The sequence below is a fragment of the Mucor mucedo genome (genome assembly GCF_025094135.1).
Source record: "Mucor mucedo strain NRRL 3635 chromosome Unknown EV154scaffold_247, whole genome shotgun sequence".
NCBI lineage: Eukaryota > Fungi > Mucoromycota > Mucoromycetes > Mucorales > Mucoraceae > Mucor > Mucor mucedo.
Window position 1 is genome coordinate 1 of NW_026252531.1, and position 18832 is coordinate 18832.

An 18832-nucleotide genomic window follows, 5' to 3' on the forward strand; every position below is an offset into this window, starting at 1 on the left:
AGGATACTATTCTTAACAATATGAGTATGCTATCAATAACAATATCTATATTGGACAATTAGTGCTACGCATAGTCAATAGAGAAATAATAACAATAACATGTCTTAAGTTCGGGCATTGGTGTTACGATACCGTGACACTTTAAAATAGTGACCGGCTTTAGCGAATTCCTTTTTTATGCCTGATCATAATTTAGCTATCATTTATCAGTGATGATGAGATATGAATTTATTATATGTATAATCTATATGTGTGGTTTAGCACAAATACTATACTCAAAATGTTTAGAAAATTAGACGAATCATTGAATATACTTTAGAGAGCAGTTTTATATGCGAAAAAATAAAATCTGTCTAATATGAGCTGGGTTTTCAATTTGGGGCTAAATACAATTAATGTTATAGTAAAAGCACTCCACAAATGCTACCAATGTGGTATATCACAAGACTGTCTCACCATAGTAACAACTACTCAAATGTAAATACGGAGCATATAAGAATCACCGACTTAACAAACATGAACATATAATAAATATACAAGAGCAAATTAAATATTTAATAAAGAATTATCTTATATTTCGATGGAAATTATTGTCTCTTAGACATCGGATATTACACAATGGAAAAAGTATTAAAGTTGAGCTTTAGTCACCTAAGAGTGCCTCTTTTAAAACTTACAGTAAGGGTTTTCAAAGGGTGCATCTGTAACTTTTGTCTTTTAGACCTTTGTGTTTTGGGCAACTTTGGATCTTTAAAAAAAAAAACTTGAAATCAAAACTTGATAATCCAGTCAGTGCAAAATTTTGAAAAAGATTTATTAAAAATTGACCATGTCGCATTTTTGGCGAAAATATCAAATATTGACCGCCAATCGCCTATGTTTAACTCCTAAAAAGAAACAAATAGCTACAAATATTAATTTTGCTACTGTCAAAAATTAGGGTTGATTATTAGAATAGTATAGTCGAAAAAATTAGTGCTTTACGATAATTATTGATGATTTTATAAGAGAAACAAAAATGATGGTTTGGCTTATGGACTGGGATTGATATTTTGTGTCACGTTAATTACATTTTATTAACATATTCGCCTTAAACGCATCACCAGTAATTGTAACATGAATAATCAGTGGCATTGGTCAGAACAGCCGAACACATAATTTCGTCAGCATATAAAACCACAAACTTCTTTTGCTCGTTCTCGACGTAAGACTTAACCCAGGGAATGGCCTTAAATTATAGCGTTATGATTTTCACCAATCCAGCATGAACGTATTGTAACTCAGAACCGTAACAAAAGCAGAAATTTAAGAAGAACAAGATTTTAATTAAAAGGCTAATACAGATACAGTAAAACAATGTTGCCAAGATTGTGTCGACAAGCTCGCTTGGATTAGATCCTTTTTTTTAAAGTCCATTCCAAGGTTTTTAGTCAAAACCTTCTTAATATTTCTTACATAGCAATAAAAGTTTTCTTTTCTTCCCCCAACAACTGATTTTGTACTTAAAGTTTTTATGTATGTTTATAAATATTAAATATGACTTAATTTGACATAGATGTACCCTTTCCCTACCCATGCACTAGGTAAACCTGTTAGTGGGTATCTTACATTCGTCAAGTTAAGTCCAATATTTTTCTCTACAACTGACTATATCTGCTTTTCTTTATATTGCCACTTGATAGAAATGTAAGTAACTTATTGTATAAAATTGTACTATATTTTAACACAGTAGTCTAGAGATATAATGTATACAAAACACTCACTGGGCTAAGGTAAATAAAGAAGCAATTCTGACCTATGTAAGCCACCCACTAATATTTTTAATTTTAGGTTTGTAGCTTTTCTATTCGTATAATACGCTTACGTATTAATACAAGGCATACACTAGGATAAGGTGAATAAAATAGCAGCTGTAGCCTACATAAGCCAACCACTAATATTTTTAATTGTAGGTATGTAACTTTTCTATATGTATAATACTCTTATGTATTCATTTATGTATCCATTTTATCGGTAATTTATGTATCCACTTTATCTGTAATTTCACCTCATAATCCATAATCCCTTTTGCCGTTGTTATTTAATAAACATTTAATAAAAAATAAATTCAATTATTCATAATATAAACACATAATTGTTCATAACACAAGGGTATAAAATTTAATAAGCAAGGGATTGATGGCATTCGGGATAAATACGACCAGTAATAGTATCGCATTCTTGATAAATACGGCCAAAAAGTGTAGAAATTGACGGCATTCGCGAAGATTACGGTCTAAAATTAACCGCCATCGCCGCGACGGCGGTCAAAAATTCATCGCATTTTTGCTTGTTAATATTTGATCAAAAATTGACCGCGATAGAAATTTTGCGTGATGCGTCAATTTAAAAAAAGAAAAAAAAAAAAAAAAAAAAAAAAAAACGGGTATGTTTAATAAGCTCCGGGACGGCTTCAAATTTATAAAATTGACATCCTTGTGTGCTCTATCCCTTTGTTTTGTGGCAAACTATGACAATCTTTGTTTATTCTGTAGAAAGCTGCCAAATGGATCCGCACATCTTGCTACTTTAATTAATGTTGTATCAATTGAGCTCAAAAAATAAGCATGAATTTGTTCATCGTGTAACATACTTACCAAAGTAGGATACTCAAATGGTTTTTTGCAATAAACATGCTTTGATCCATCCAGCCGTGCTTACGACCTACCATGGCTAGAGATATTATTCTATCATTTAACGCTTTTTGTTAAGATTTGTCTGTCCTTAGATGGTTTTCAAAATAAACAAAAGTTAGTAGCTCGCATTTAATATGATATGAACAGGTTTTATTTTGGGATGCGTCGCTTTCATACGCTTAATTATTGTACCCTTTTCTAACCTTGTTTTTTAAAAACGACGTGTGCAATACACACACAAAGACACTGATTATAATAATAAGTTGATGATTTGTATTAATTCTTGTAGTATAAATAAAATGGAGAGTGTTTGTGGAAATGATCTAATACTTTGTCTCTGTCCAAAGGTATGGTAAAATGGTAACGCATGCAGTGTAAAGTACGGTAAATAACATGATGAAACTATGATGAGCGCCAGACCAGCCATTACTCTTTGCTTCAATATAAATAGCATGGAAAGCGACTGCAAAGAAATGATAGACGAGTACGATTGGGCGTTGGATTAAGCCAGATAATAAACCCACAGGTCCGTCCACACAATCACCGCCTAATTGAAAGTAGGAGAAGCATCCTCTCTGTAAAACCTCCAAATCAGCGTCTATCAATATGCAAATACGGATTAGACATACACATTGATACCATCAAATAAATCTTACCATGATTCGCAGCAAATAGACGATATAAGGCCATGGCCAAGACGTTGATTGCAGTACAATAGTTCTTTCTCTTCCAGTGGAATGAGTTCATTTGCTGAATAACTAATTCCGAGTCTGTAAATGAAGGCACATTTTGAGGTGACAAGAAATCCCTTAACAAGACAACATCGTTAAATGCTACAGTCATTCCACCACCGGTTAAAGGATGACGCATATTCATGGCATCGCCTACAACAATCATACCGGTAGATTGATTAGCTGAGGGAGGCAAAAAACCATTTGGCATGGATCTCAATTTTTCTGTCTCTAGTGCTTCCATAAATTTAGGCTAAGCAATAAAAGGATGTATGAGTATAGAAACGATATTTATAAATGAAGACTCTTACTCGAATGGATTCAGGCAATTCAGGTGCAACGATATTTTCCATGTAAGCTCTAAGTTCACCTGTGGATACAGAAGGTAATTTACCAGGTACATCAACCAATACACGGGTATCATGCGTACTGATCTGGTACATTAATACGGGAGAAGGATTCGCCAAAATGACATGTCCATGGTTGGGCAAAGGCAATTCCAAATCTTTCAAGACAAAGCCAACGAAATTGGATCGAACATCGGGTGTTTTTGTGGTGAATTCTTTACGGAATTTAGAAAATAAACCATCGCACACAATAGTCAGAGGGGCATAAAACTATATTTTGCGATTATCAGTGATTTGACCTTAGAGATGCGATATATATATATATATATTAATTTACCTTGAAATATTCGTTGGTTTTGGATTGAGCACTGACACCAATCACTTTGTCTCCATCATCCTCTCTTATCAATGTATTTACTGTAAGTTCTCGTACTGTGACACTACATAAACAAACGGGCTTGATTAAAATAAAATAGTGATAATTGGAAGGTTACACAAACACATACTTTTCGGTGCAAGTGGCAGCTTTTCTTAAATTCTGAATAAATCGACCATGGTGAAACGATTTACCTGATGCTTGTTTCTCTGTCTCGTAATTGACTGGATAAGGAATCTCAACTGTCTGTCCTTTATGGATCACACCATAGCCATAGCAAGGAATACCATCAATTCCTTCCACACAGTCTAAATATATTCTGTTAATACCACAGAATATTTAAAGGAAAAGAAATGGTACCTTCTAACCCCAATGACTTTAAAGAGTTGATTCCACCAGGTTGTAGTAACTCTCCAACAATACGATCTGGTTCGGTGAGATCACGCTCAAGCAACAACACACGTCTACCATCGGTACCAAAGGCCTTGGCTGCAGCACAACCAACGATGCCAGCGCCCACAATGATTAGTTCAAACTCTTCAATAGGTGTGGTAGTCATTGAAATTAATTAGATGAAGGGAAATGAGCTTTCAAGTATAAAATTAAAAAAAAATAAAAAGAAGAGACAAGGTGGTCCGATTTTTTAAATACAACAATTTTCTGACACCGCAATCACGTGAAAGATAGTTTCAGGGCTTGATGTCTCATCATCACAAGGAAGACATTGCATTTTATAGATAGAAGCTGGGAAAGAAAATATGCTTATGTAATAAAAGTTACTATCATTTCAAGCATGTGTTAAAAGCCAGTAATGATAACACGGAAAAAGGGGAAATATGCAGATCGTTTTTGGCGGGTTCCTCACAAAAGATTATGAGCATGTGTGTTACTCTGAGTGTCGAGTTTTATTCAGGGACCATAATGCATTCTTATTGGTGAGATGATCTACTTGCCACTTTATCTTTCTCCAACAAGACAACATTTTGCATCTGACAGTTAAAAGCAATGGTATAAACTCGAGAAAATTGACTGCCCTCGCAAGTAGCTGTATGGTTTTTATGGGCTTATTTATACATGCAACCTATTTTTTTTCACGACACTATTTTTCATGAATTGTGCAACGCACTTTCCTATAAACAATACGACACTGTTCTATTTTAAAAGAACGACGCTATTTATTTTTTATTTTTTTTCTTGGTAAAAGTTAACTCTAAGCTCCCCTTATTTATCTCTCTTTTTACCTTTTACATAAAACATGTTTTGGCGTTTCGGGTTTAATAACCCTTCAGCAATTGATGGTCTTTTAGAACAAGAAGATGTTACTTTGGAAGAAATATTATGTGATCAGGATATCATTCAAGAAGCTAAATCACAAAACCCAAAGCTAATCGAGTTGTAAGAATAAACAAGTTTTAGTTTCGGTGCTGTTTATAACACTTCCTTTTTTTTAGTCTCTTGAAAAAAGAAAACATTGCTCAGCTTATTGCTTTATTCTTCTCGCTGGACATTGATAAGCAAAGGTAAAACAAACAAAAAAAAGGTACACATAAACGATAAGTTTATTAAACATGCCATCTCCTTTTTAGACTTCCCTTAATTGCATGTGAAATTCTTGCTTGTGAAATACCTCAACTAATAGATGCCATTGTCATTGAGCACGTCGAAATACTCGAAGATTTCTGGAATTTTTTAAAGTTGCCCTTTTCTCCAGACGCATCCTATTCTTTCCAGTCTTCTTACTTTTGCAAAATCATTACTATATTCCTCACAAAGAGAGCATTGGAGATGTTAGACTTTATTAAATCAAAGCCCGCCAATTTGGACATGATATTGTCACACCTACAAAGTTCAGCTATTATGGATTTATTGTTAACTCTGGTCCGTCTAGAGGAGTTACCCGAAGCAAAAGGAACTGTCCAGGTAAGTCTCAATAAATATGTTTGTTACAAACCTACTAAATCATCTTTCAAGTGGTTAAATGATAATGGCCTATTGTTGAACCTTATAAATAGGCTGGATCCAAATCTTGAAACAGAGGTAAAGAAACCACAATTGATTGTCTTGTGCTCATTATTAAAAAAAACATTTATTGTAGGAGCATTGTACAGCACAACAATGTATTTGTGAAATCATTCGAATGTCGCAAACGAGTTTATTAGAATCACCTAGTATTGGCGTTAATGACATTATACTTCAGTTAACAAGGTGAGTCCTCCTGATCCCTCTAACACTGCCGAGGAATTTTTTATTTGCATATGCTAATATCATCTTTAGCAAAGAAGTGATGGAAAAGTTGGTTAATTACATGCTGGATTCATCTAAACCCAACTCTACATCTACACTGATTAATGGAGTCACAATTATTATTGATATTATTCGACATAATAACAGCGATATGGATAACGAGACAGCTGCTGTTGTCATGGGATACGGAAACCAGACAGTGCGTCAACCGATGATTTCACTTGTAGATATGCTTCGTGTATTAACCCTTCATATACAAGACTTTAACCATTTACTCTTGAACCCTAAAACCGTGCCCCAACTCATGGTGCGAGAATCATTGCCTATTCCACTGGGCTTTGAGCGGTTAAAGATTTGTGAGCTGTTTGCCGAATTATTGCATTGTTCCAACATGTCCAGTTTAAATATCACCAAGGAGGATGAGCCTACGCCGGGTGATTTATTGAAACTTGAATTCGTAAAACATAAGGTCTTACCCACATGTACAGTAAGTTCTTTGCTGGTTTTTTAGTACACCATTTTAATATATGCGGATAGATTAACTATGTCAACTCTGATAGGATTTGTTCTTTTATTTTCCTTGGAACAACTTTTTACATTATGTTGTCTATGATATGTTACATCAAGTATTCAATGGTCAAATGAACAAAGAATCCAATCGACAATTAGCTCTTTCAATATTTACACAAGGTCATTTAACTGATAAAATCGTCCAAGCGCAAGAGAAGAACGACATTGAATGGTAATACATTGATACCTTTATTCTATTAGAGAACAACCGCTCATCATCTATTTATTTTTATCATAGCCAAAAGCCCAAAGGGATGCGTTTAGGTTACATGGGACATTTGACCTTCATTTCAGATGAAGTCATCAAATTGTTTGAAGGATATCCTGAAGGAATTATTTCAGCCGTAAAAGACTCGATTGATTTAGACAAATGGCATGTCTATTGTGTGGGACAGCTCAAAGAGACTAAAGAGAGAGATAGTTTGCCTTTAGGAGAAATTAGACAGAATGGTATGCACGCTATTATAAATGATGATGACGATGATGATGAAGAGGAGGAAGAGGATGAGGAGGAAGATGAAGATCATACGGAAGCTACTTTAAGAAGCCAAATGAGTCGATTTGATACTAGTGATCAATCTCATGATACTTGGATTACCCGGTAGGTTCTTTTATTATTTTTAATTGATAAAATCAAAAGGGTGACTTACAATTTTGCTGAAGAGGCAACGAGGATTATTTGTTCACTGAAACTGATTATGCCGTCAATGAAAATCCTGCTGGTCTAGTAGTCTCACATCAAGCGGATGAGGAAAAGGAGGATGAAGAAACAACGGTGGATTGGACGGGTGGATTCAGTGATTCTTTCACAGCCCAACCAGCCGCAGGTTTACAGACACCCCAAAAACACGATTCGCCCGAGGACGATGATCCATTTGGTGATTTCAATAGCAGTAACAGCACCACAGAACCAGATCAAACATGGCAAGATGGCTTCTCGACTAATTTTGCTGATATGGATGTAAAAGAGAAAAATTTGAAAAAGGAAACTCCCGCTTCTGCTTAATATAACATCCTTGAACATTTTTTTTTTTTGTCTATACATTTTTCCCCCTTATATTTTTGTATAACGTCCTATTATTACTAACTCTTGCCATTTTCTCTTTTCATATCTTTCTTATAATATACTACAACTTTTATGTTTTTACGACAATTTTTTTTTTATGCTGGTTACTTTAAAGAATCAGTTGGTATTATTCTTTTATCTACAAATCGGGATTGATCTTCCTACCTACAAGAGCGGGTTTGCAAGGATGGGCTTTATATCTTCTATGGTAGTAGATCAATAAACTTTTTACACTTTGAAAGTTTCACTGAATGTCCTAGGCGCTGTGCTTCTAATTATGCCTTCCCATTTCAGGTATCTGAGCTCTGTAGGAAGTTGTACTAAGCTATAGTTTGTAAAATTGATATCATGCATAATATCAGTCTTCTATTTCAGTCAATTTTTTTTTTTTTTTTTTTTTTTTGAGAAACATGATTGTGTATTTGCCGACGGTTCAATGCTTGGTGCTTTATATTTAGCTACTGTCAGTGCTCAATGTGTACCAAAGAAATGTGTCTCAAAAAGTGCTCTGTGACTTGTTTAAAGGATCATGATTTTAGGTGTTTTTTTTTCTAGCCCAAACACTTTTTCCTCTTCTTTTTTTTTTTTCTGAAAAGGGACACAAAAAACCATACGCGTTTTAGGATAATGTCGGCATATGCAGTATATCAAGAGTTGTTCCCACCTCAAACTGTAGAACAGGTAGAGACAAGTCACTTCACCTCACCGGACGCGATTAATCTTGTGGTTGCCAAAGCTTCCCTTTTACAGATCTATGAGTTTGTGGAATATATACCTAACACTGTCGAAGAAGACGATGAAGACGACGTATTAGATGACAATGAATTAGTCAATGAACGTTTGAACGAAAACGAAGACATGGTAATAACCATATTGGCCCTACCAATGACATATCCAATGGGAGTGACTAATCTTTTACTTTAATCAAAAAAAGACACTTACGTTTCCCAAAATGAAGCCATTAACGAAGAACTTTACAGATAAGACTTCGGGAAGATTGGAATTAGTAGCTCAGTATAAATTGAATGGCACCATTGCAACCATGGGTGTAGTAAAGACAACATCCCCTCGTGGAAAGGAAGGTTGTGACAGTTTGCTTTTAGGATTCAGCGATGCCAAGGTAAGATAATATGACAGGGAATAGAAAATATCAGAACAAAGTTGTTTACTCACTCTCATTCAAAGATGTCATTATTAGAATGGTCACCTGCAACAAACTCGATTGTCACTGTATCTATTCACTACTACGAACGAGACGAATTTAAAGTAAGTCATGCAGAAAACAGAAAAAGATATACACGATGGTTAAAACATGCTTCCGTTTTATATAGAAAGAATTCCTCACCAACCCATATCCATCCAACATTCATATTGATCCACAACAAAGATGTGCGGTTTTAAACTTTTACGATAATAAATTAGCAGTTTTACCATTCCGTCAAGCAGATAAATTAGATGAGCGACAACCCGATGCGGAAGAAGAAGAGTAATGCCCCCCTTTCATTATACAGTCGACCCTGTGTCAGTACTGATTTCCCTTTTTTTTATGTGTGTAGCAAATGGCCCTATTCACCTAGTTTCCTAATCGACTTAGAAACCATTGATCCACGTATCAAAAATGTCATTGATATGGTATTCTTAGCAGATTACTATGAACCTACATTAGCCATCTTGTTTCAATCCGAGCAAACCTGGACTGGGTAAACGGCAACTTTCTTTCTTTTTTTTAAGTCTCTCCTAACATCATCGTTCCTATCATTAACCCACTCTTTATAAACAAAATTAGTCGCTTAGCAAGTACGAAAGATACAGTGTCCGTTGTCGTAATTTCATTAGACTTAACCGCCAAAATCTATCCAATTATTTATTCCATCGACAAATTACCCTATGATTGTATCAAACTTGTCGCAATGCCTAAACCCGTCACAGGTGTTCTTGTCATTGCTGCCAATTCACTTTTACATGTCTCTCAAGGCTCACCCGGTGTCGGTGTAGCTGTGAACGGATACACCAAGAAACTTACCGAATTTCCAGGCATGATTTACGACGACAGTAATATCAATCTAGGTCTCTCATTGGATGGAGCAAAAGCATTAGCATTTGGTGGAGATCGGTGTCTGATATTTATGCAAAATGGAAACTGGGCCGTCGTACAAATGAGAATGGATGGCAGTAAAATTGTGGGCATGAATATTGAAGAAATTGTACATAAAGTCAATCTGAACCCCAAATCCGCCACCGATTTACCTCCTCTGGCCACTGTACCTTCCTGTGTCACGAATATAAAAAACGGTGAGTATTTCTTCTTGGGCAGCCGTGTGGGTGATTCCTTGTTGGTCAAATGGAAGTATAGTAAAGAATTACTGGGCGGCAAAGCTCAATTGCAACACGATAGCAATTTTACTTTCCGTGTCTGTGATACTTTATTGAATACGGGACCTATTGTGGATATGACCATTGGTGATGTCGAAAGCAATCAAAAGACGGAAGACGAGGATTTGCCTGTCTCTGGGATACCTGACTTGGAACTCGTCAGTTGTTCAGGTCATGGTCGAAACGGTGCACTTTGTGTCTTCCAACGTCACATTCATCCCCAAACTTCCTTTTCTTTCAACCAGTCCGACAGTCAAGCTATCTTTTCCATCAAATGTCGTAAAGAGCTTCCCTTTAATGAGACTGAGTCCATCCACAAAACCACTAAGAAGACATCCGAGGGTGACAACAGTCGATGGGAGACCGTTGAAACAGACAGCGCCTTTGACGAAGCCTTTGATAAGCTCCTGTTCATCAGTAAATCCAAAAGCACCATGGTTTTATCTGCTGGTGACGAATTACAAGAACTTGTCAAGACTGGATTTTATACACGTGGTCCTACTATTGCTGTATGTACCCTGTTTGATGCCACTCGTATTGTGCAAGTGTATGCAACAGGTGTCATGATCCTTACACCCGAAGGTAAACGTATTCATACTATTCCCATCCGTGGTGCCAAAATCGTCGACGCTAGTATTCGCGACCCTTATATTCTCTTGACTTTGGAGAACAACAAACTTTTAGCCTTGCAGGGTGATCCGGTAACAAAAGATATTACACCCATACATTTACCTTCGTATGTCTCGGCAGTTTCCATGGCAAGTATATTTGCAGATACCTCGGGCTTGTTTTCCTCTGTGGCCGAGAAAAAGGCTGCTTTGGTTGCCAAGGCCGCTGCGACTGCTGCTGCTGCCGCTGCTGCTGCTGCGAATGCTTCAAATACTGCTACTGGATCCGCACACAAGAAACGTAAAGCGACAGACGATACCACTGATACCTCCTTATTGAAGAAAACCAATACTTCGCAAACCATCGTAGCCGAATTTGATGAAGTGGATATGGATCTTTATGGGGATCAGTTGGATGCCGATTTAGCAGTGCCAGTAGAGACGCCCAGTGTGATTACGAACGATATGGACGAAGATGACGATGATGAAATGTTGTATGGAGGAGGAGACGATCCTATGACACACAACGGTATTGATGGAAAATCCAGCATGATTACAGAGGAAATTGACGAGGTTAATGTCAGTCTTCAGGGAGGAGGATTAAACGAGATCACACGTGTCAGTTTTTGGTCTGTGGTGTATACAACTGATGGTACTTTAAAGATTTACAGTCTTCCTGATTTCAAAGAGTACTTTGTATGCCCTCAATTTGATATTGCACCTGATTTGATTACCGATCATGATCGAGAAGCACAACCCAAAGAAAAAAAGATCAGTACCATTATGAAGGAAATTGTTATGACAAATATTGGTAAAGAAAGAAAAGACCCTCATCTCGTGGCTCGTACGGAAACCGACGATATTATTATTTATAAGGCATTTAGTTTTGTGCCGTCGGAGACATCAGATCGGTTAGCTTTACGATTCTCGCGAGTACACCATGAATACATTTCAAGAAAATCCGCGGCTTCTGTCACGGAGGAAACGAAAAAGATGAAGAAGAAGGAGATCATTGATGAATTTGAAATTCCAGGACCCGATTTAGAAGATGAGGCCAAGCGCAGTAAGAAATACGATACGCACCGAAAGAAGCTCTTGATTCCGTTCAATGATGTGGCAGGGTATGCAGGTGTCTTTGTGGCAGGTCCTCAACCCGCTTGGTTATTATGCTCCTGCAAAAGTTTTGTTCGTGTGCATCCGATGAAGACCGAAAATGAGGTGATTGGTTTTACTCAGTTCCATAACGTCAATTGTAAACATGGTTTTATTACCGTGGATTCAAAGGCTGTCATTCGTTTATCTGGCTTACGCACAAACGGGGTCATTTACGATTTGGATTGGGTGATGCAAAAGATTCCTTTGGGCCAAACTGTACATAAAATCCAATACCATCCCGTCATGAAGGTCTATGCTGTCCTGGTTTCAACTGAGGCTCCTGTGCGTCTACAGAACGAAGACGAGGTAGAAGGTGAAACTCCTGTTCATGAGGAGCGAGAACCCGGGGAGTTTCTACCCCAGGTTGACAAGTTTTCGATGATCATGGTGTCTCCCGTTACCTGGGAAACCGTAGATGAAGTGGAGTTTGAAGAATTCGAACAATGTTTCTCCTTACAATGTGCTGCCCTCGAGTCAAAACAAACAAGCACCGGTAGAAAGTACTTTATGGTGGTAGGCACTGGTTGTCTTCGCGGTGAGGATACAACCATGCGTGGGTCTGTAAGTTGGAGAGAAATAGGATTCTTGAATGCAAGAACATAACTAACGATGCTATACTAGATCCGTATTTTTGATATCATTGAGGTTGTGCCTGAACCTAATAACCCTCAAACCAACCATAAATTCAAACACTTGCATACAGAAGATGTTAAGGGTGCTGTTACTGCCATGTGTAATATCAGTGGTCATTTAGCTTCCTGCATTGGTTCAAAGGTAAAAAGAGGTAATTGTTTAAGGGATCATTGTGGTTTAACCTTGTGAATGTAGGTAATTGTGTGGAGTCTAGAGGATGATGAGAGTCTTGTGGGTGTCGCTTTTATCGATGTACAAATTTATGTGACGAGTATGAGCTCCATCAAAAACTTTATCTTACTAGGTGACGCACAAAAGTCCATCTGGTTTTTGGGATTTCAGGTAAAAGAAGGGAGATGTATAGGCAGATCATTTTTGGAGGGGTTATTTTTTTTTTAATTGGTTTTCAATCTCTTGTAGCTCGAGCCAGCCAAGCTATCATTATTAGGAAAAGATTACCAATCTTTTGAAGTTGGTTGTGTTGATTTCATTATTGATGACAAGTCTTTATACCTAGTTGTGGGTGACACAAGCGAAAACCTGGATTTATATCAATATGCACCCTTTAGTAAAGTATAACACAAAATGAAACATGGACAAGATAATCTAATCAATTATTTTTACTGATAGATTTGCAATCATTTGGCGGACAAAAATTGATGCGTCGCGGTGATTTCCATGTAGGATCTCAGGTACAGACGATGGTCCGGTTACCTCAAATTGAAAAAACGGAAAATGGGTTAGAATACAGCCGAAGACATTTCTGTCTATGTGGTACATTTAGTGGATCGATTTCGGTGCTGTCGCCCATTTCCGAAAAGACCTTCAAACGTCTTTCAACTCTGTATGGTCAATTGGTGAATAACGTGCAGCATGTGGCAGGTTTAAATCCTAGAGCATATCGCTTGATCAAAGGTCCCAAACAAAGAATGGCTTCCAATCGTACGAAAGCAGTGTTAGACGGTGATCTTATTTTTGAATTTGCTGGCTTATCTATTGAACGCCAAAAAGAAACAACCAAACAAATTGGTACCACAGTTTCCAGAATCATGGAAGATTTAGTGGATATTGAACGTAGTATTGATCACTTTTAGAGATTTTAGTATGAAAAAAATAAAATGTTGTAAATGATGAGGTCATTTTTTCCTCACTCTTAAATTCTCCCGACCACTCACTCACTCACATACTTTTTTTTTTTCCCCAATTTCCTTTTTACTCTTGATTTTTATAAGCAATGACTGATAATGGTATGACTTATCAGAGTGTAGCAAAGTGTTATGCGGATGCAAATACAAAAGAACCCAGTAGTTATTGGGACTACGATGCTCTTCAAGTCCAGTGGAGGTGAGTTTTTTTTTTTTAAAAAAAAAAAAAAGGACACACAAGAAAGTACTGAACAGACAACAAGTTCCCAAGACAATTATGAAATCGTACGTAAAGTAGGACGCGGTAAATATTCTGAAGTGTTTGAAGGCATTAATATCACCAACGGTGAGAAATGTGTCATCAAGATTCTGAAACCAGTCAAAAAGAAGAAGATTAAGCGTGAAATCAAGATTTTACAGAATTTAGCAGGTGGAATCAATGTCATTGAGCTTTTGGATGTCGTCAGAGATCCTCAGGTATTTACTTGTTAAGACAGGTGGTTTGGCTTTTAGCGCTTTATCTCATTTTTCTTTCTTTCTTACAGTCCAAGACACCCGCTCTAATTTTTGAATATATCAACAATACTGATTTCAAGGTACTTTATCCCAGATTCACCGACTACGACGTGCGATTCTACATGCATGAGTTGCTCAAAGTAAGTTTTTTTTTTATTTATTATATATTAACAGCCATAAAGATGAGGGAAAATAACAAGTGTTAGGCGCTGGATTTCTGTCACTCCAAAGGCATCATGCATCGTGATGTTAAACCCCATAATGTGATGATTGATCATGAAAAACATCAGGTACAGAGAAAAGAGAGGAATGGTATTTTCATTTAATAACTATTGACGATAGTTGAGATTGATTGATTGGGGATTAGCCGAATTTTATCACCCTGGAACTGCATACAATGTACGAGTGGCTTCACGTTATTTCAAAGGACCCGAGTTATTAGTTGATTTCCAAGAATACGATTATAGTTTAGACATGTGGAGCTACGGTTGTATGTTTGCTAGCATGGTACTGGGTTTAAGGTTATGTTGCATATCGTTTTATTTTTAACTAACGACCCCACTACAGATATTCCGTAAAGAGCCATTTTTTCATGGACATGATAATTACGACCAGTTAGTAAAAATTGCAAAAGTACTTGGCACAGATAAATTGTTTGCTTATCTGGATAAATACGGTATCAAGCTGGACAAACAATATCATGATATATTGGGAAGGTAGGGAATTTGGGAGTCTCATATCTGCGCGTGGATGTTTTATTCATTTTCTTTGTTAAAAGGTATGCATGCAAGCCATGGGCCAAGTTCATCACCAGTGAGAACCGTCGCTATATTTCAAATGAGGCACTCGACTTTTTAGATCACTTACTTCGTTATGACCATCAAGAAAGACTGACCGCAAAGGAAGCTATGGCGCACCCGTATTTCGGTAAAGATCTAAAGATAAAGATTACGTAATTAATTGTGATACTAATTTGCTTCCTGAACTAGATATGATTAAATAAATATTTAGTTTTTGGAACTGCTCAAAAAAAAAAAATTGGACGTTCTCTTTCGTTTTATATATATATATATATATATTTCTACTAATGTCAGGTAAAGTCTATCAGGATAAAGTTATAAATGTTCCTCGTTCAAACACTTTTGGAAAGTATCGAATGAGTGTTTAACAAAACCTTGAAGATGTTTGAAAGGAATTTCATTACATGCTTCGCCGATCCTGGTCTTAAGATCCTTAGTGTTCCCAAACTGACTTCTAACTTTACTCTTAACTACTGCCCAGAACTGCTCAATGGGGTGAAGTTCTGGGGAATAAGAAGGAAGATATACACATTTATAGTCTCTAGATTTAATAATATTGTCAATATCACCGTCTTTCTTATCGTGAATACGGGAGCTATCCATAATGAGATAAAACCCCTTCATCTCAGGATATTTATCCATTACGCTTAATGGGATCTTGTAAACCCGTAAATTGAGAATAAAAAAAAACGCAAATTGGCCAATGAAAAATCCGCAAAAATAAATATACAGCGGCTCCACCGTGAGCACTGTATGAGTAAAGCTGATTTGTATGTACATCCACTTGAGGTTTTAAGCTACAAAACGCTTGTTTTGTTTCCATAGAAATACCCTTTCGACAAATAGTATATTTTGGACACCTACTGATAAGCGATTTGCAAGTGTAGTAAGCACATGTGTAGACATTCTGAGTGAATGATTTGAAGTTGATTAATTTTATTATAAAAAGATTGTCCATCTCTTTTACGATCAATTATCTGATCCTGATGAAATAATCATTATATTGGAATACAGCAAATACCCTAACATCACTGGTCGAATCCAGCTCTGATGCAGGTACCAATTACTGTAAGAGAGACTCTTTTAGAGAATTGTAATGTAAATGGTCTGTAAATCAGGGGTAAACCAAATTAAGAGAAATTTGAAGGATACTCTTTACTGAAAACATGAGCAAACCCGAAGAAAAGGAAGGATACCTTTGCTAAAGGAAAAGCAAAGGGGTTTTTAAATCATACTGGTACCCTGAAATGAGATTTTTCATATTTAAAGTCGGACGGGAGAGATAAAATTGCAATGTGTGATTAATTTTTATTTGGGTTGTGGTAGCTTCACAAGCTAATCATCTAAATCAAGCCTTTAAAAGGGGAGGGAGCGGAGCGTGTGTGCATGGTGTTACCAAAATATTTTTTATATGCAACTTTGATTGGTTATTTTGCTTTTGGTTGCAACTCCGTTTTTTATTTAAAGTCACAATGGAGAGGAGGGAGCGTCTCTGTTTTTCTTTTCTCTCTTATAAAAAAATCTTTTTTTTTTTTTTAATTATAATTGATATTATTTGGCAAAGATAAAAAAACGCTTTCTTCTTTTCAAATTCAAGCCTGGAAAGTTACATGTGTTATTCAGCCTAACTTTCTTTTAAAAAAAAAAAGTATTCTTTCAACTTATGCAACCTATTCTTCAACTCTTTGCTCCTCAGACTCCAAACGTACTTTGCGGCGGCTGTGCATCATCTTTCGCCATTGCTCAATATCCACAAGATTCTGACCCTGGATAATTTACCTCATAATTTCTAAATACAACAACAATAATAACAAAAACTTAACTATTTTACAACACAAACAAACAAACACAAAACAACAACAACAACAACAAAAAATGATCCCCCAAAGAACAGGTACTCCTCTCGGTCGTATGCTTTCTTTAATAGAAATGCCCTCCGTGTCACTTCGGTTTCTCATATTAGATTGTCCAACCGAATCCACTCTTCCATTTTATCTGGAAGAATTTAAAAGATATAACGTAACACATGTTGTTAGATGTTGTCAGCCCACTTACACAGCTACACGATTAAATGAACAAGGCATTCAAGTTCATGATTTACCTTTTAAAGATGGTGGCGTGGTAAATATATATATATATAAAGAACCAATAAGAAATTTAGGCTGATTGATATTTATAGCCTCCTCCTAATGTGGTTGCTGAGTGGTTATCTATAGTAGATCTAGAAGAACGTGCTTCGGCCGAAAAGGAGTTTCCTCCCACTATTGCTGTGCACTGTGTTGCAGGCTTAGGTCGTGCTCCTGCCCTTGTTGCTATAGCATTAATAGAATTAGGCATGCAACCTTTAGATGCAGTTGAATTCATTCGAAGAAAGAGAAGAGGTGCATTCAATAAACCACAGATTGCTTATCTCGATAATTACAAGAAGACACTGCGTTCAAAATCAACTTCATCCATTAAGACTTCCTTCACTAGAATCTTCCGTTTTGGCTCCAAGAAAGATGTGGATCCCACTAGTATCACCGTGAGCAGCTGCGTCTAAATCTCTTTTTCAAAATAAAATCTTTTTTTTTTTCTTCTTCTTCTTCTTTTCTTCCCTCGTTTTATTTTAATACAAGATGCAGAAACCTAAAGGCCATGTAGATAATCTATCGAATGCTCATTTAACAGAGAGTCAGAAAGAAGCTGGCACATTGTAAGCACTCTCTCTCTCTTTTATTTGTCCTAACAGCGATACAAGAAAAAGGCTAACGTGTAAAATAAGACTATTTAAAAAACTCCTGTCCGATCGCAACAAGACATTAGAAGAATTGACTCAAACGCAATCAAGTCTACAAAAAAATATACCCAAAATAGTGAAAAAACCAAACCTTCCTCGAGCTGCCATGGTATGCAGTTGCCCCACCACCCCTTTTTTATATATATAAGTATGTATACTGACCCCCCAAGTCATGATAGGCATTTTCGCTGTTAGAAGACCTTATAGATGAATGTATAAATGACGTACTATTTGATGTGCACAAGGATACAAAGCAAGAGAATTCAGTTTGTCAAATATGTCAGACAAAGTAAGTTTTACTTAAAGAGAAGAGAAAAATAGAATATAAACAAGAATGGAATAGATGCAAACACTATGTTAAACGGCCTGGTTTAGATGTATGGGGTAAGAGTTATACTGTGAATAATCTTCCGTCTTATGACTGCGTGAATTGTCAAAAGACCATTGCATCCACAAGGTATGCACCACATCTTGAAAAATGTTTGGGATTAGCAGGTAGACAATCTAGTAGAGTGGCAAGCAGAAGAATGGGTAGTTCTCCCTTTTCATCTGATGATAACCATAGTCCGGATAGTGACTATGACCGTAATAAGAAAAAGAAACATGTAAAGTTCGTTTATTCACAATGAAATCAAAATTTACTTTTGGCTGACTCTTTCTTAAAATCATTAGCCTTCATTTTCCAATGGTGTTTCTAGGGTGAAAAAATTAAAATATATGGATTAGAATTATAAACAATGAATTTTTTTTTTTTTTTTTTTGATTGCACTGCCTCCTAAGTAAATAAATAAACTTTCCTATTGAAGAGAACAAA

The 18832-nt window shown here is 36.4% G+C and overlaps 6 protein-coding genes across 6 annotated transcripts; 5 read left to right on the forward strand and 1 right to left on the reverse strand.

Moving 5' to 3' along the window:
* Positions 1-2998: 2998 nt before the first annotated feature.
* On the reverse strand, positions 2999-4688 carry EV154DRAFT_488416 (squalene epoxidase-domain-containing protein; the record flags this gene model as incomplete). Its single annotated transcript, XM_051599113.1, has 6 exons — positions 2999-3273; positions 3332-3659; positions 3718-4023; positions 4091-4193; positions 4260-4437; positions 4490-4688. The coding sequence occupies 6 exons, from the start codon at positions 4686-4688 to the stop codon at positions 2999-3001; spliced, it is 1389 nt and encodes a 462-aa protein (XP_051450499.1).
* Positions 4689-5306: 618 nt separating this feature from the next.
* On the forward strand, positions 5307-8214 carry EV154DRAFT_532248 (SIT4 phosphatase-associated protein-domain-containing protein). The gene is made up of 9 exons (XM_051603880.1): positions 5307-5524; positions 5581-5649; positions 5716-6049; positions 6101-6166; positions 6225-6334; positions 6404-6860; positions 6934-7115; positions 7182-7544; positions 7607-8214. Exons 1-9 carry the CDS (start codon positions 5385-5387, stop codon positions 7947-7949), a joined length of 2064 nt encoding a protein of 687 aa, XP_051450500.1. The 5' UTR covers positions 5307-5384; the 3' UTR covers positions 7950-8214.
* A 367-nt stretch (positions 8215-8581) lies between these two features.
* On the forward strand, positions 8582-13397 carry EV154DRAFT_148131 (CPSF A subunit region-domain-containing protein). The gene is made up of 9 exons (XM_051594095.1): positions 8582-8870; positions 8944-9129; positions 9195-9275; positions 9341-9495; positions 9566-9709; positions 9796-12706; positions 12767-12919; positions 12974-13120; positions 13199-13397. The coding sequence occupies exons 1-9, from the start codon at positions 8637-8639 to the stop codon at positions 13355-13357; spliced, it is 4170 nt and encodes a 1389-aa protein (XP_051450501.1). The 5' UTR covers positions 8582-8636; the 3' UTR covers positions 13358-13397.
* A 521-nt stretch (positions 13398-13918) lies between these two features.
* On the forward strand, positions 13919-15567 carry EV154DRAFT_532253 (casein kinase II subunit alpha). Its single transcript, XM_051603881.1, has 8 exons — positions 13919-14122; positions 14187-14400; positions 14469-14579; positions 14646-14729; positions 14782-14946; positions 15007-15155; positions 15218-15366; positions 15429-15567. Exons 1-8 carry the CDS (start codon positions 14013-14015, stop codon positions 15440-15442), a joined length of 996 nt encoding a protein of 331 aa, XP_051450502.1. The 5' UTR covers positions 13919-14012; the 3' UTR covers positions 15443-15567.
* A 1195-nt stretch (positions 15568-16762) lies between these two features.
* Positions 16763-17890, forward strand: EV154DRAFT_532254 (protein-tyrosine phosphatase-like protein). The gene is made up of 2 exons (XM_051603882.1): positions 16763-17360; positions 17419-17890. Exons 1-2 carry the CDS (start codon positions 17115-17117, stop codon positions 17779-17781), a joined length of 609 nt encoding a protein of 202 aa, XP_051450503.1. The 5' UTR covers positions 16763-17114; the 3' UTR covers positions 17782-17890.
* EV154DRAFT_532256 (uncharacterized protein) lies at positions 17804-18829 on the forward strand. Its single transcript, XM_051603883.1, has 4 exons — positions 17804-18127; positions 18198-18307; positions 18362-18623; positions 18691-18829. Exons 1-4 carry the CDS (start codon positions 18125-18127, stop codon positions 18742-18744), a joined length of 429 nt encoding a protein of 142 aa, XP_051450504.1. The 5' UTR covers positions 17804-18124; the 3' UTR covers positions 18745-18829.
* The last annotated feature ends 3 nt before the right edge of the window (positions 18830-18832 follow it).